The sequence below is a fragment of the Mauremys reevesii genome, linkage group 1 (assembly GCF_016161935.1).
Source record: "Mauremys reevesii isolate NIE-2019 linkage group 1, ASM1616193v1, whole genome shotgun sequence".
NCBI classification, from domain to species: domain Eukaryota; kingdom Metazoa; phylum Chordata; order Testudines; family Geoemydidae; genus Mauremys; species Mauremys reevesii.
In genome coordinates, this window is record NC_052623.1 from 353,327,649 (window position 1) to 353,342,193 (window position 14,545).

Below are 14,545 nucleotides of genomic sequence, written 5' to 3' on the forward strand. Positions count from 1 at the left end.
GGAGGTTTAGGTTGGACATTAGGAAAAACTTCCTAACTGTCAGTGTGGCCAAGCACTGGAATAAATTGCCTAGGGAGGTTGTGGAATCTCCATCACGGGAGATTTTTAAGAGCTGGTTAGACAAATACCTGTTAGGGATGATGTAGATAATACTCCTGCCATGAGTTCAGGGGACTCGACTAGATGACCCCTCAAGGTCTCTTCCAGTCCTATCATTCTATGATCCAGGCTGCAAGCTCAGTGGATGCTCAGGAGGCTGTATGTCTGCAAAGCACAATCCCTGAAGCGTGATGGTCAGTCCTTCTGACTGGGAGGAGCCAGCCATACCTAGCTCCAGAATACGTCTCCCTTGCTCCTGAGACAGCCATGGCATCAGGGAGAGACATATGGTATTTCTCCCTCTCTTTGCAATCTGATTTTGCCAGATGGGAGGAGTGAGAGCTCCCGGCTCTGCACCCAACCTCCTCAGCTCTCCTCAGCACACCCTCCTGGTCCCAGTCCGGTCTACACATCCTCCACCATCAATCAACGAGTGGCCAAGCAGGCCATAGGAATAGCTCCCTGCACCAGCCCATCTCTCCTGGGCCAGTCTCCAGGACTGGCAGCCTCTCCAGGGTCTATCTCCCATTCTAAGGGTACGTCTACACCGCAGTCACGGGGCGTAAGTGCAGCTTGTGTGGACGTGCCAGTGCTAGCTTTAATCCAGCTCAGGTACCAGAACAGTGAAGCCATGTCAGTGCCCGTTAGCCATGCCAGGAATTTCCTAGGGTTCTTGATGGGCTGATACAGCCCACACTAAACCATGCGCTGCCACAGCTTTGCTGCTCTGGTACCAGAGCTACCTAGACGAAAGCTAGCTTGGAATGTCTATGATACACCCTTGGAAGGGCTGGCAGGTGGGAGACCTCCGTCATCTGCTGCTTTAAAGCTTTCTACTGAGCTGCTGTTTTGCACAAGTTGCATTTCCTGGCATGCAGGAAGTGAGTGCAGGAGAAGAAATGAGGTAACAATGATCTCTTTTAACATGGAGAGCTGGTTGGAAACTGAACAACAAACTTTGCAGAAACAATTCTAGATCCTTTTCGTTGCATTTTTCCAAATTATGATTGAAATGTTCTGTTTAACCAAGTACGAGCTTTACGGAATGAACATCTGGCCTGTTCAGACCCATCTTGGGATTTATTTAAGCACTTGTTCTAAAAACGTACAAAGAAATTAACTTCTGCAAATTCCTCGTTTTTAAAAACAGAAGATGATCAGTGACATTTTTGGGTTAAAATCACCATGAAAAGTTTCAAGAAATGATTTTTCATAAAAAGTTCCCAATGTAGGAAAAAAAGGAATTTTTTTGATGCAAAAAATGGCCATCTTTTTTTTTCCCAATGAAAGCCCAACTTTCTGGTTTCTCAGGAGCCTCCCAATTCTTTACAATTTTGCGCAGCGTTGAAAATAACTCAACCTCCACATTAAACAGGAAGAGCCTTAAGGCTGGGTTATTGATGGTTTTCTCTCTTCACCAGCTAGTACAGCCACATATTGGTAAGGAGAGGCAAACTAAGGGGGTATGAGAAAAGCGCTGCTGCCCCCTATCTGCTAACAAGAGAACTCCCACATTGCCCCTTGACTTGGGGGGAGGGATAGCTCAGTGGTTTGAGCATTGGTCATAACCCAGTGTTATGAGTTCAATCCTTGAGAGGGCCATTTGGGGAACTGGGGTAAAAATCTGGCAATTGGTCCAGCTTTGAGCAGGGGGTTGGACTAGATGACCTCTTGAGGTCCTTTCCAACCCTAATCTTCTATGACCTGCTCTGTCCTTATTCTTTGGCTGGGTGGTCCAATAGATAGCGCATTGCACTGGGAGCTGTGAGTCCAGGTTCTATTCCCAGCTCTCCCACTGATGCATTATGTGAACTTGTGCAAAACACTTAAGTTCACTCTGCCTCAGCTTCTCCAGTTGTAAAATGAGTATAACACTCCTTCTCCTTTACCAAGTGTTTTGAGATCTATGGATGAAAAAGACTGTAAAGATAATGCTTGCTACAGGAAGCATTATTACTTTCTCCTGTCATTATCACAAACTCTTCAGTTTTTTTACTGTTGTTATTAATTAGGTGGCTTGGAAACCTCACAGATTGTTCCAGCAGAGATCATATTTTTCACAATTACTAAGCTGCAGGAAAGCACTACGTACACCATCCGTGTGTCTTCAATGATTCAGGAACGGGAGGGAAGCCCAGTGCTTCTGACTGCCAAAACACGTGAGTACTAGGAGACATGGGAAGATGCTAATGTATAATGTCACCACTGCAACTGGAAAGTAGATCTGTTCAGGCTGACACTTCTGTGCTCATCTCAAAGTATCAAGAGTTTGGGATCAATTCAGAGAATCAACCTAAAACATAGGGATCATATCTACAGTAAATCAGCATAGCGCCATTGGTTTTGGAACAGCGACATTGATCTCCACGAGCTAAGGATCTGGCCCAAGATGCTCACTCGGATTTATGGAGGTTCTGTATCATGCTGTTGGAATCATTCCCTCTGTTCCTACATACGCTGCTAGTGAGGGAGGCTGAATGTCAGTATCGCAGCTGGCACGTGGGTAGGATCCTGGAGCTGATAACCAGCTGGCAGGAATTTCCCACCCACGTGTAGCCTGGCACAATTGGCCAGGTGCAGTCTGGATATTTTGGATCTTCCTCTGAAGTATGTAGCAGAAGCCATACCAGAGACAAGATGCCAAACTCAACAGGCCAGCCATCTGTTTCATTTCTGTAATGCCTATCTGGAATTTTTGCCATTGAATTCAATGGGCCCAGGATTCCACCCTTGTATAGTGTGTGTGTCTCTTTCCTTCTGGCCCAGTGAAATTCAGTAGATTCTCCCTCTCGAGCTCTTTTGTCTCATGCCATCAATTTAAGTGTTTACACAGCAGCAAATGATCATTGTTTCTTTTCTCTTTCCTTTTAAATAGTGGGTTTGCCCAAAGTGACTCAGTTTGCAGTTCAGGAGAGCACGGAAAGCAGCGTTTTGTTGAGCTGGACGGGTGTTCCTGGGGCGTCGGCATATTTATTAACATGGCGCCTGGCATCAGGTAACGGCTCGTCGGTGCCACTGATGAATGGCTGTCGGTAAGGAAAGCTAATGTAAGGAAAGAAGAAGAGAATGTGAGGTGGGGAGAGTTGTAGAGTGTGTTTCCTTGGAAAGATCTTGGGAAGGGCCATATTGCCACAATATCACATCTTCACTATTCTTTGGTTCCCCTTGCTCGGCCAGTTATTAGTTCACAACAACATAGAACTTGCCAGATCAGATCTGCCCTAAGGTCCATTTAATCCAGTGTCCTGTCTCTGAGAGTGGCAGGAGTGCTCTAGAGGAAGGTGCATGGAACCCCATCATGGATTAAACCATCTACAGAGGAAGTGTCTTCCTAACCCGGACAATCAGTGACTGGATTATGTGCTGAAGCATCAAGATTTCTATCCCTGATCTTTTTCTAATTCAATTTAATGCCACTGTGGATGTTCTCATTATCCATATACATGTGTGATCCTTCTTTTGAATCCTGCTAAGCTCTTTCCCTCTTACATCATTCATTTCCCTCTGAGAAATAAGAGTCTTTTCTAGTAGTGAGAGCAGAGGACTGGGACTCTGGACTTTCCCCACAATGCCGCTCTTCCTGTGTGACCTTGGATGAGTCATCTCTGGGCCTCAGTTTCCTAATAAATACTGGGAGTGATGATGCCTACCCTACCAGGGTGTTGGGAGACTTAACTGGTCTAAAATTTGTACAGTGCATTGAGATCCTTGTGTGGATTCTGTGTAACTTTAAGTCAGTAAATCACAAATGAGGACTTCAGTAAGTCAGTCAGAGTTTATGGGCCTACTAGAGGATGAGGTTCTGTGCCCTGCAATGTGCAGGAGGTCAGACGAGATGATCATGATGGTCCCTTCTGCCCTTAAAGTCTATGAGTAACGTACCCTCTTTCCTTGCTTTTTTTTCCAGGGTCTGACCTTTCCTCTGAACTGTTGGGAGCAGCTTCTAGATCGTATCGAGTTACAGACCTGAAGCCAAGAGGGATGTACTCGTTTTCAATAAGGCCGCTCTATGGAGAGGCGGAGGGGCCAGAGGCGGCCCTTACTGACCAGATAGGTATGAGAAACGGAGTCTTGTGTTGCAATTCCTGCTGGTGTCTTTGCTGTCACCACTAGCTCACGAGATGGTGCTTGGTATGGCTTGTTGCCATGCAATGCCAATGCCTTTCAGGACTAGTCGTGTTCTTACTCTGACCTAGTTACGCGATGGATGCAGTTCCCCTCCTTTGTTTGCTTTTTACAGTGGGATCTCGAGGGAATCCTTCCACTCCTGCTCCTACCATTACTTCTTTACTGCCTGCCACTACGAGCCCCCGATCTGTGGGCTCTAGCCACGCAAGGGCCACTCCTCTTCCATCAGCCGCCACCATGACATTAAGAATGACCCCAGCAACCACAGTTGTGACAACTAAAGCGTCGCCACCATTGACCACCCTCTCTGGGCCAAGTGAGTTTGAATCCGCACAGGATTCAGTGCTGATGCATTGGTGCGGTATAACCAGCGTACCTCTTGGATGCTGTGGTCTCCTCTGATCTCATGAGCTAAAACTGGGGTGGGCTGGGTGAATACTTGGAGGGAAAACCACAGACCAAAAACAGGTGTGCAGGAGGCATGTTGGCAATCATAGAATGGTAGAATTGTAGGACTGCAAAGGTCCTTGAGAGGTCTTCTAGTCCAGTCCCCTGCACTCATGGCAGGACTAAGTCTTACCTAGAACAGCCCTGACAGCTGTTTGTCTAACCTGCTCTTAAAAACCTCTAATGATGGAGATTCCACAACCTCCCTGGGCAATTTATTCCAGTGCTTAACCACCCTGACAGTTAGGAAGTTTTTCCTAACATCGAACCTAAACCGCCCTTGCTACAATTTAAGCCCATTGCTTCTTGTCCCATCCTTGGAGATTAAGAAGAACAATTCTTCTCCCTCCTCCTTGTTATAACCTTTTATGTACTTTAAAACTGTTCTCATGCCCCTCTGCCCCCCAGTCTTCTCTTCTCCAGACTAAAGAAACCCAACTTTTTCAATTTTCCCTCACAGGTCATGTTTTCTAGACCTTTAATCATTTTTGTTGCTCTTCTCTGGACTTTCTCCAATTTGTCCACATCTTTCCTGAAATGTTGCACCCAGAACTGGACACAGTACTCCAGCTGAGGCCTAAGCAGTGCAATCCAGTAGGTGGAGTGCTTTCCTCTTTGTCAGCAGGTGAAAGAGCCAAGAGATGTTAGATAATCACACCTGTTATAATCGTAATAATACTGAGACCACTGCTCTGAAACAGATTGATGAACCATTGTGTCTGACGTCGTGTCTCTGATGGTGGCCAATGTCTAATACATAAAGAGGAGGCATAAACTGCATGTAAAAGAATTGAGGTGTGCAGCAGCATCTCATGGGGGTGAATGTATTATATCTTCTTCACTCAACACACCCTTGAAACCACAAGGCGTGATTGTGTCTTGGACTGTTCTCCCATAAAGAAGAATAGTCCAACCTTTTATGACAAATCCCATCCAATATGAGACACATTGGAAACCCATGGCCTTCCTGTCCTTGATTTATGGACATTCTACCTTCCCTTCGCAGTCTGTGGCAAGTTCAAAGCGGACATCGCGTTCCTGGTGGATGAGTCTTCAAGCATTGGCCAGAGCAATTTCAATAAAGTGAAGGACTTCCTCTTCCGGATCGTCTCCTATTTCCCCAGAATTGGGCCCGAGGGAACACAGGCAAGAGACCATTATTCTATCTATCTATCTATTGTAGGTACCTTTCTTCATTCTCACAACACCCCTGTGAGTTAAGGGAATGCAGTCTCTCCACTGTGAATCTTAGAGAGGATAAATTACTTGCCTGAGATCACACAGGAAGTCGGTGGCAGAGAAGGTAATTGACCCCACCTCTCCTAAGCCTGAGACTAGCATCCTAACCATTGGGCCAGCCTTCCTCTTGGCTCCCAGCTGGACATTCCCTGTTTTATGCCATTTTCTAGGAGTTTCCCCAATCCCCAACCCTCACTAAAAAGATCTTAGCGCTATTGAAACTTTGTGTTTCAACGTGCTCACTTTGGGCCTAATCCAGCACCCAGTGAAGTCAACAGAAAGTCTCCTACTGGCTTCCATAGGCTTTGCTATAGGTCCTTTGTTTGTAATGATCCACTTTGCACCCGTGATATCTGAACTGGACCTTTAGGCTAAGGCTCCATCTTGCTTTCTTTCACTTGACTAAGAAAGGTGGTGTTCCGTGTTCTCATTGACAGCAGATCATGAATAGCATCCCCCTCCCATGATCTATGCCTTTTACTTGTGTGCTTATATCCATGACCCATGCTCCCTCGCTCCATCCTGCCACCTTTATCGGCCTCACGTCTCTTTGGCAGATTGCTGTAGCTCAGTACAGCGAAGAGCCCAGGACTGAATTCCACTTTAACCAGCACAAGGATCGGAATGGAGTTCTCAAAGCCCTCAAGGAGCTGCAGTACACTGGAGGCAATACAAAGACGGGTGCGTATCGTGTGTGCATGTCAGCGTTTGCAGGACGTGTACTTTACAGCTAGAAAGATGAGCCCAAGTCACCAGGCCTTGAGCTGCATTTGGCTCTCAACTTCCCCAGCAGTCAGGGGGGGTGATTTTGTTTTCGAGTTTTGAATCCGTCTGTTATAGAGGTTGGTTGGTTGCTTGTGAAGTTAAGATCTAAACTTCTTTAAAGTTTGGATTGGGATGGGTCTAGAGTTTTGGTTTGGACCCATTTTTAATAATAGCCTGGCCATCTATTCTGGTTCTTTCTTCAGCGTCCTAGTTTTTCATCTGACCGTCTCTTTATAATTTTATATCCCATCACCCTCCTTAATTTAACGGAGCCCCCTCCCGTAAGGACACCTACCCACTGGGAATATTTTTAAAAGTGCTTTTAACTCTAAGACATAGCCTTGATCCTATCTCTAATCCTACTAGTCTTACATGCAAGAAATCGCAGCGTTGAGTTTTATGGTTCAGCGCTAGATTCTGTTTCCTTGGGATTTATTTACATCACAGGGTCTGTTCCCTTTGGATGCACGTCTGTAACTCTCAGTAATATTACATATGTGTGCACATTAGGTAGGACTTTCAGAAGATCTTCGCACTGACCTAGCTCTGCTCCCACTGAAGTCAAGGGGGGGTTTTACCATTGACTTCAAGGGAAAGAGAGAGAGGCCAATTCAGTGTGTTTTGGAAAACCCCTCCTGTTGGGGATAAAATTTTCTACACATCCCTCGCCTATGTTGGGAGCATCAAGGCTAGTAAAGGAGCAACTGATCCAAAATATTTCATGTTTTAAAAAAGAAATTCCCCAAACCTTCAGCCATCTGAAGATGCACTGTCTGTAACTACAGGCATGCTAGAGAAGGGTTAGCCATTTAGCTAGTCTGTTCAGACAACAAAATTGGGTTTTACCTGGGTTCCTATTGCAAGGACTCCGAAATACACACACAGGAGCTTTAAAATGGGGGAAGTTAGCCCTCATTTTACCCTTTCGAAGCTGGTCACCTAAATAGCTGCCCCTGTCTTGGAGGAGCAAGTTAATTAGGATAGAAATTAGAGGAAGGCTTCTAGCCACCTGTATCTATTGGGTTTCCGGGAACCAGGCGGGCGGAAGCCCGCCCTATGCTAAAGGATCCCCCCCCAGCCTAAGGGGGGTCTAGCCACCTGTATCTATTGGGTTTCCGGGAACCAGGCGGGCAAAGCCCGCCCCATGCTAACGGATCCCCCCCCAGCCTAAGGGGGGTCTAGCCACCTGTAGCAGGGCAGTTACCCTGCTCCTAAGCAGCAAGCCTAGGCTGACTGGGGAAGCAGCCACAGCTGGGTCATGCCCCAATCAGGCCACAGCTGGCCCTGATAAAAGGGCTCTGAGCCAGGAGCTAGTTGCTCTCCCTCCAGTGTCAGAGGGAGAAGGACCTAGCTGCCTGGGAACTGAGGCGCAGGCAACAGAGCAGGGCTGGGGAAAGGTGAGGGGAGCTCCCCCCTGGCAACTCCATCGGCTGCAGGCCCTGTGCCATGCCAAACCAGGTGCTGGGGTTGCAGAGGCAGCAGGTCCAAGCCCCTCCTTTGCCAGTGATGAATGGCTTGTACACTGCAGTCTGCCCCAGTGAGTGGGGGCTAGATGGTGACTGGCAGCAGCCATAGACTGAAGCGAGGTGGGGATAGAGGGTTGGCGGTTCCCTGGGGAGGGGAGACCCAGAGCTGTGGGGGTACTGTGGAGAGCAGAACTCTGAGAAAAAGGGGCACTGGGGTCTGGGAAGGACACGGGGGACCAGTGGCAGGCGAGACATCAGCCAGCAGAGGGTGCTCCAAGGCTGGAAAAGCTAATTCCCTGGACGACCAGCAGGAGGCGCTGCACCAGTGAGTCATTGCCACACCACCAGACCAGGGAGAGGTTCTGAAGCAGCCTTTTTATAGGAGTAGCGGTGGGCAAACAACCTACCTAGTTTTAAAAGGGCACCTGATAAATTTATGAATGGGAGTATGTGTCAGGGTTACCTGTGATAACAGGGGATTGGACTCAATGGCCTAGGAAGTCCCTTCCAGTCTTGACTCCTATGTTCCTAAAGTGGCTCTGGCACCTATTAATGTCTCTTAATGTGGCCAGCCTGTACATTTTCTAACATGTCCTTTTTTTCCACCTGCAAACTGGATCAGATGGACTCAGACCCACAGCAGTACTATTCAGACACCTGGCATCGTGGGATCTAGGTGTGACTGGTGTGGAGAAAGTAAAGAAGGAAGTGTTATTTACTCCTTCTCATAAAATATGAACTGGGGATCACCCAATGAAATTAATAGGCAGCAGGTTTCAAACAAACAAAAGGAAGTATTTCTTCACACAACGCACAGTCAACCTGTGGAACTCTTTGCCAGAGGATGGTGTGAAGGCCAAGACCAATAACAGGGTTCAAAAAAGAACTAAATAAGTTCATGGAGAATTGGTCCATCAATGGCTATTAGCCAGAATGGGCAGGGATGGTGTCCCTAGCCTCTGTTTGCCAGAAGCTGGGAATGGGAGACAGGGGATGGATCACTTGATGATTCCCTGTTCTGTTCATTCCCTCTGGGGCACCTGGAATTCGCCACGGTCAGAATACAGGAGATTGAGTTAGATAGACCTTTGGTCTGACCCAGTATGGCTGTTCTTATGTTCTAGGCTGTGCATCTTTTTGCTTTCCCCCAGGTCGTGGCTTAGGCTATGCGCTAAAGGAGTTATTTCAGTCCTCCAAAGGGATGAGACCAACCGTGCCTCGTATGCTGATGCTAGTGACTGATGGACAGTCCCAGGACGATGTGTTGCCACCAGCCAGAGTGGCGCATGCGTTAGGTAGGGATCTTTGGGTGTGTTTGGCTTCCTTGGCTCTTATCTCGCCTTCCTTCACTAAAAGTGTGCACAGGCAATGGCAGTGCTAGCTTCTCCCATGCACTGCCCATGAATGTATCTTGGTACTGCCTGGAGACCAGCTCTGGAGCAGGAGGGGAGTCCGATCTCACGACCCATTCAAGATAATTCAATGATGGTTTCCCTGTTCCTCTGCTGAGGTCTGTAATGGACTTTCTGCTGGGTGGGCTGAGAACAGCACTGCCTGATAGGCTTGTCACTCCCCTCTGAGCTAGTTGTGTTCAACTAGTTTGGAGTCTCTGTCCAATCTCTAAACGACAGGAGTTCATGTAACTGTCCTGTGCCCTTGCCAGCAGTCTCAATGGAGAAGCCCACAGGTGGAGACTATGAGCTGGGAATGCCTTTGTCAGAGCAAGCCCCATACCCCCAATTCCCCCAGGTGACAAAAGGAAACAGATGTCTTAGGGGTTAAGAGTTGACTCCCCACCCCAGTGTGAGCAATTTCTAGTGAATCAAGACAAGCTGTGGCCGGGAGCTGAGCCTGGCTTTATTCTGCGGTTGAGAATTTCCAAGCTGATGGGTGGATTTAACCCCACCACTCCCATTAATCAGCGTCAATGGGCACTGTGGTGTGAAACCCCCTAGCCCAGTGGTCCCCAACGTGGTGCCCGCGGGTGCCATGGTGCCCGCCGGGGCATTTATGTGCACCTGCCTAGTGTCCAGCAAGGGAAAAAAGCCGCAGCCCCGCGCCTGCCGGGGACAGAGAACTCAGGCTGCAGGCGTGGGCACCGGTGTTCTCAGTCCCAGGCAGACACAGGGCCGTGGCTTAAGCTGGAGAGAAGCCGCGGCCCTGTGCCTGCCTGGGATAGAGAACTCTGGGGCTGCAGGCTGCGGGCGCCGGTGTTCTTGGTCCCCGGCAGGTGCGGGTCCCATCTAGTGCCCAGCAGAGGAGAGAATCCAGGCCCCCGCACCTGCTGGGGACAAAGTACTCCACAGCTGCGGGCACCGGTGTTCTGTCCTCGTGGCTTTTCTCCAGCTTCTCTCTTCTCTCTGGATTCATATATTATGTAATATTAAATATGATGTTTTTTGTATTATTTAATGTACAAATACAAAATAAGCCTTGAAAAATGGTTGGCGCCCGCCACACTCTTCTGAAAACATGAATGTGCTACTGGCCACAAAAAGGTTGAGGACCACTGCCCTGGCCAGTTTGGAAGCTCTCTGCTCGTATGTCTGTCTAATGAGGGAGCCATTTGTTTCAGGAATCCGTGTCATTGCCGTGGGGGTTTCCAGAGCTGACCCCCAAGAACTGAAGAGCATCTTGTTACACCGCAACCTGCAGAATGTTTTCTACATCAGCACCTTTGAGGACTTTCCCCACATCATCCAGGAGGTGATAGAAACCATTTGCTCTGACTTGCCGCATTTGGGAGCCCAACCGCAACCCGGGGAGGTGAGCTGCTTTCTCCTACACTGTTTCTGTGTTTATGCTCTATTTCCTACAGAGAGCTTTGGAGAGAACCCAGCTCACTTCCCAGAGGTCATTTCTGGCAGCCTGTGATCGTGCTCCTACCGTGCGTTCTGGTTCAAAGCACACCTAAAAAGTTAAGAATCGTAGGACTGGCAGGGACCTCGAGAGGTCATCTAGTCCAGTCCCCCGCGCTTATGGCAAGACTAAGTATTATAAACAAGGCTTTGGGCCTCATTCTGATCTCACTTATCATCCTCTGCTGTCAGCTGGCAGTCATGCCATCCAAGACAGCAATGTAAAACAGGCACAGATGAAATCAGAATCTGGCCTTTTCCTGGTTATCCATTAAGTCAGTGGCGTATCCATTACAGGGTGAAAAAACACTTGAGTGAATTGCCAATGCACAGTTGTCTCCTGGTAACAGTTGTCTGCTCAATTCGCCCCTGGCAACGTGATATCAGTAGTTTGTAACTAACCGGGTCCTTAGACACCCATAATCCTCTTTAATCTAACTCAAGCTGCGTGCTGTAGGTTGCTAGACAGGATATGGTCAAACTGCAGCAGGTTGGTGGCAAGGAGAACAACTCATCAGTCCACGATCCAGCTTCGCTGATCCAGAAATCCAAAGGCCAGAGGGGCCATGCAATCCCAGTTGCTCAAAGATAAGAAGAGTGATAGCATCTCAGTAGGGTGTGCTTGGGGGAGTATATTGAATGAGACACGTGCAGTCAGCGCACCCATTAGTTTGGGGTTGATCCCCTACCACCTTGCTCCAGTTTTATGCCAGAGTAACTGCGCTGTCCTGAATGGAATTACATCAGCACAAAATAGGAGCAGTGGCCAATCAAGGCTCTCTACCTCTGGAGACATGGGCATAAGCCGTGGCTTAGGTCACCAGTCGTCCACATTTGGAGATCTCATGCTCAAACCTGTCATTTGTGCACTCCACAAACATGCAGCATCTCATTGCATGAGAAGCAACCTGTGACCTCTCATCGTTATTATCAACTTGTTTCTCATGGGCATTGCAGGTGAATTCATAGATTTTTAAGGCCAAAAAGGACCATTATGACCATCTAGTCTGCTCTCCTGCATAACCCAGGCCAGGGAACCTCACCCAGTACCTTCTGCATCAAGCCCATAACTTCTGTTTGAATTTAGAAAGACATCCAGTCTTGGTTTAAAGACTGGAAGTGACAGAGACTCCACCATGTCTTCAGGCAAGTTGTTCCAATGGTTAATGGCCTTCCCTGTTAAAAATGTGCTGTGAGATTTTTAGGAGGATTTGAATGCCAAGCAGGAGATGGTCTGTTGCATTTATTTAATAGTTTCCTATGAGCCATTGCCTTTCCTGCTGTTAAAAATAAAGCATCAGTCAGTTCTTGCCTGCATTGGGAAGCATCTCTAGCCAACCTCTGACCCACCATAAAGGCCTGGAGAGAGGAGGAGCAACTGTAACAGTTGACCATGCTAACCTTCTGGAAGGGATGGGAAGCCATTTCTTGCCAGTTCTGCAATAAGAGTTTGGGGGGAAGAATTGCAATTATTTTTCTTCCTGTTTACTCTGTTGCCATCACAGCTTCTATTCTTGTTCTGTTACAGGCTCTGAAAGGAGAGAAGGTAAATATTCTAGCCAGCTGAGCGATTTCACTCTTCAATGGGAACACACAAGCCTTGGCATTTACGTGCTACGCTGGAGGGGACCAGAGAAATACCCAAGACAGACACTGTAGATAGGCCTCCGGCAAGAGCCATGAAACAGCCAGGAGGAGACTGTTGCCTACACTGGGCTCTGGATGAGAGATCTCGCCAAGTCAAATTAGTAACTGAAGGGCAGGGCTCAGTGTACAAGGCCTGAACCCCTTGAGTCACCTTGCAACAGGCTGACGTACCAAATATCTGGGCGGTTAATCTGGGTAACTCCGAACAGGAGAGGTGTGTTTGGATTACGAGGGTTGGGTTGGGAGCTCACCTCCATCTGAGGTCAAATTAGGGACTGTATCTTTAGATCCAAAATCCTGGATCCAAACACTCCTACTCTCTGCTGGACGTTGCTACACGCACATATTCTTTGGCCTTGACTAGATGAGGCTAAAAGATGTTAAAAAAAATGGGGTAGCCCATGCATTTTAAAACCCTGCTGTAAATAGGACAAGTTGTATGTTAGCTCATAGGGGTGAACCCTATGGGATTAGAAATGTGCTTCTTGGATTAACAATAGGGGGAAACAATACGGTCAAATAGTTCCAAGCTATGAAGCTTTACGCCTTATTTCCAGTCTAAAATGAGCACTCCCTGTGGTTCTGGATCACACCTTTTGCTGCTCTATTGGCCTGGATTCCTCCCTCACTAGAATGTGCAAGCAGGCCAGGCTCCAAAGCAGCAGTGAAAGGGTTAACAGGCTAGTACTCACGTGGTCAGTGCCTGATGGAAATTACGGACATTAGTGACCTTCTGGGTCACTAGGTTGAACTCAGCCTCTCTCTGTACCTAGAGCAGGCACAGCAAGGGTGTCAGCTCAGCTCACACACCCTCCTGGGCCCGCTGGCTACACCCTCAGGTGGGTAGCTGCACTCCCCTAGTCTCATGGCTGGTTTTAGTGTGCTAGCTTGAGCAGAGCTGACACATCCGCAGTGTAAACCTGGCTGTCATCTCTCTGTACACATCTAATCAGAACCCAATTTACATGGGTCAATTAAAAGCAGACTAGAGAAAGCAGGGCAGAGAAAGCTTCTGGGCTGGGAGGAAGGGGGCTCTTCTTTATTTCATCTCTGCCAAATTCTGTTCTCAGTGATGTAACCTAGAGGCTGCAGTCTCACTGCGCTAGGTGCTGTACAAACACATAACAAAGAGAGGGCCCCTACCTAGAGAGCTTGCCGTCTTGTTGCACCTGTGCAGCTGAGAACAGGATCTGATTGTGACATAGGCCTGTAATCCATGAGTATTTCCCAGGCCCTGTAACTGAGCGAACCCCTTCCCAGCCCCAGTTTAAGCTCTCTCCACCCTGTTCTGCAGCGCCGCCTCGTGTGACTCTAGTTCTGTTTCCTTGTCGTGCAGGGCGAGAGAGGCCCACCCAGAGAATTGGTGAGTACAATCAGAGAAGAGCCTCCACGTGAACCAGGAAATACATTTTCCCAGTGGCTTGAGGCCTTGGACAGGCCCTCTGGGACAGGGAGAAATATAAGCAAAGCGTAACATCAAAAAGGAGGCTAACGGGCTTGGGGTCTGAATGTAGCCTCTGGGGAGTGAAGTTCACCCTTCTGCAGAGGATTGGATTTCTAAAGGGATCCAATAACTCTCTCTCCACCTCTTAAGATGCATTGTTGTAAATGGCTGAGTAGTGGGCTAAACTGCCCTTCCCAGGGCTCTGTTGGGTGGGTTGATCTGTGTTTCTTTGGAGGGTAATAACGTCCTGATTTGTTTTTCCATTTTTTCCTTTTCAAGAGCGTCACCGGTTTGCAGACTGCAGGCAGTTACGATCCATACAGCTTTGCTGTAAAGGGAGAGAAGGGAGAGAGGGTGAGTCTAGAAGCAGGAGTGATGCACTGGATTAATTAGCATGTGACTAGGTAATTAATAGTTACAAAAGGCTGCCCCAGCTCATGGTGCATTTAATG

The 14,545-nt window shown here is 48.0% G+C and overlaps 1 protein-coding gene across 1 annotated transcript in view; it reads left to right on the top strand.

Moving 5' to 3' along the window:
• LOC120380075 (collagen alpha-1(VII) chain-like) overlaps nucleotides 1–14,545 on the top strand; it is a 68,487-nt gene that overhangs the window by 25,579 nt on the left and 28,363 nt on the right. The window contains exons 16-26 of the mRNA XM_039497604.1: nucleotides 2,112–2,258; nucleotides 2,975–3,094; nucleotides 4,007–4,153; nucleotides 4,340–4,543; nucleotides 5,681–5,820; nucleotides 6,471–6,594; nucleotides 9,296–9,439; nucleotides 10,720–10,910; nucleotides 12,531–12,548; nucleotides 13,986–14,012; nucleotides 14,373–14,447. Coding sequence (XP_039353538.1) covers nucleotides 2,112–2,258; nucleotides 2,975–3,094; nucleotides 4,007–4,153; nucleotides 4,340–4,543; nucleotides 5,681–5,820; nucleotides 6,471–6,594; nucleotides 9,296–9,439; nucleotides 10,720–10,910; nucleotides 12,531–12,548; nucleotides 13,986–14,012; nucleotides 14,373–14,447 — 1,337 coding nt within the window. The remainder of the gene's footprint in view (nucleotides 1–2,111; nucleotides 2,259–2,974; nucleotides 3,095–4,006; nucleotides 4,154–4,339; nucleotides 4,544–5,680; nucleotides 5,821–6,470; nucleotides 6,595–9,295; nucleotides 9,440–10,719; nucleotides 10,911–12,530; nucleotides 12,549–13,985; nucleotides 14,013–14,372; nucleotides 14,448–14,545) is intronic.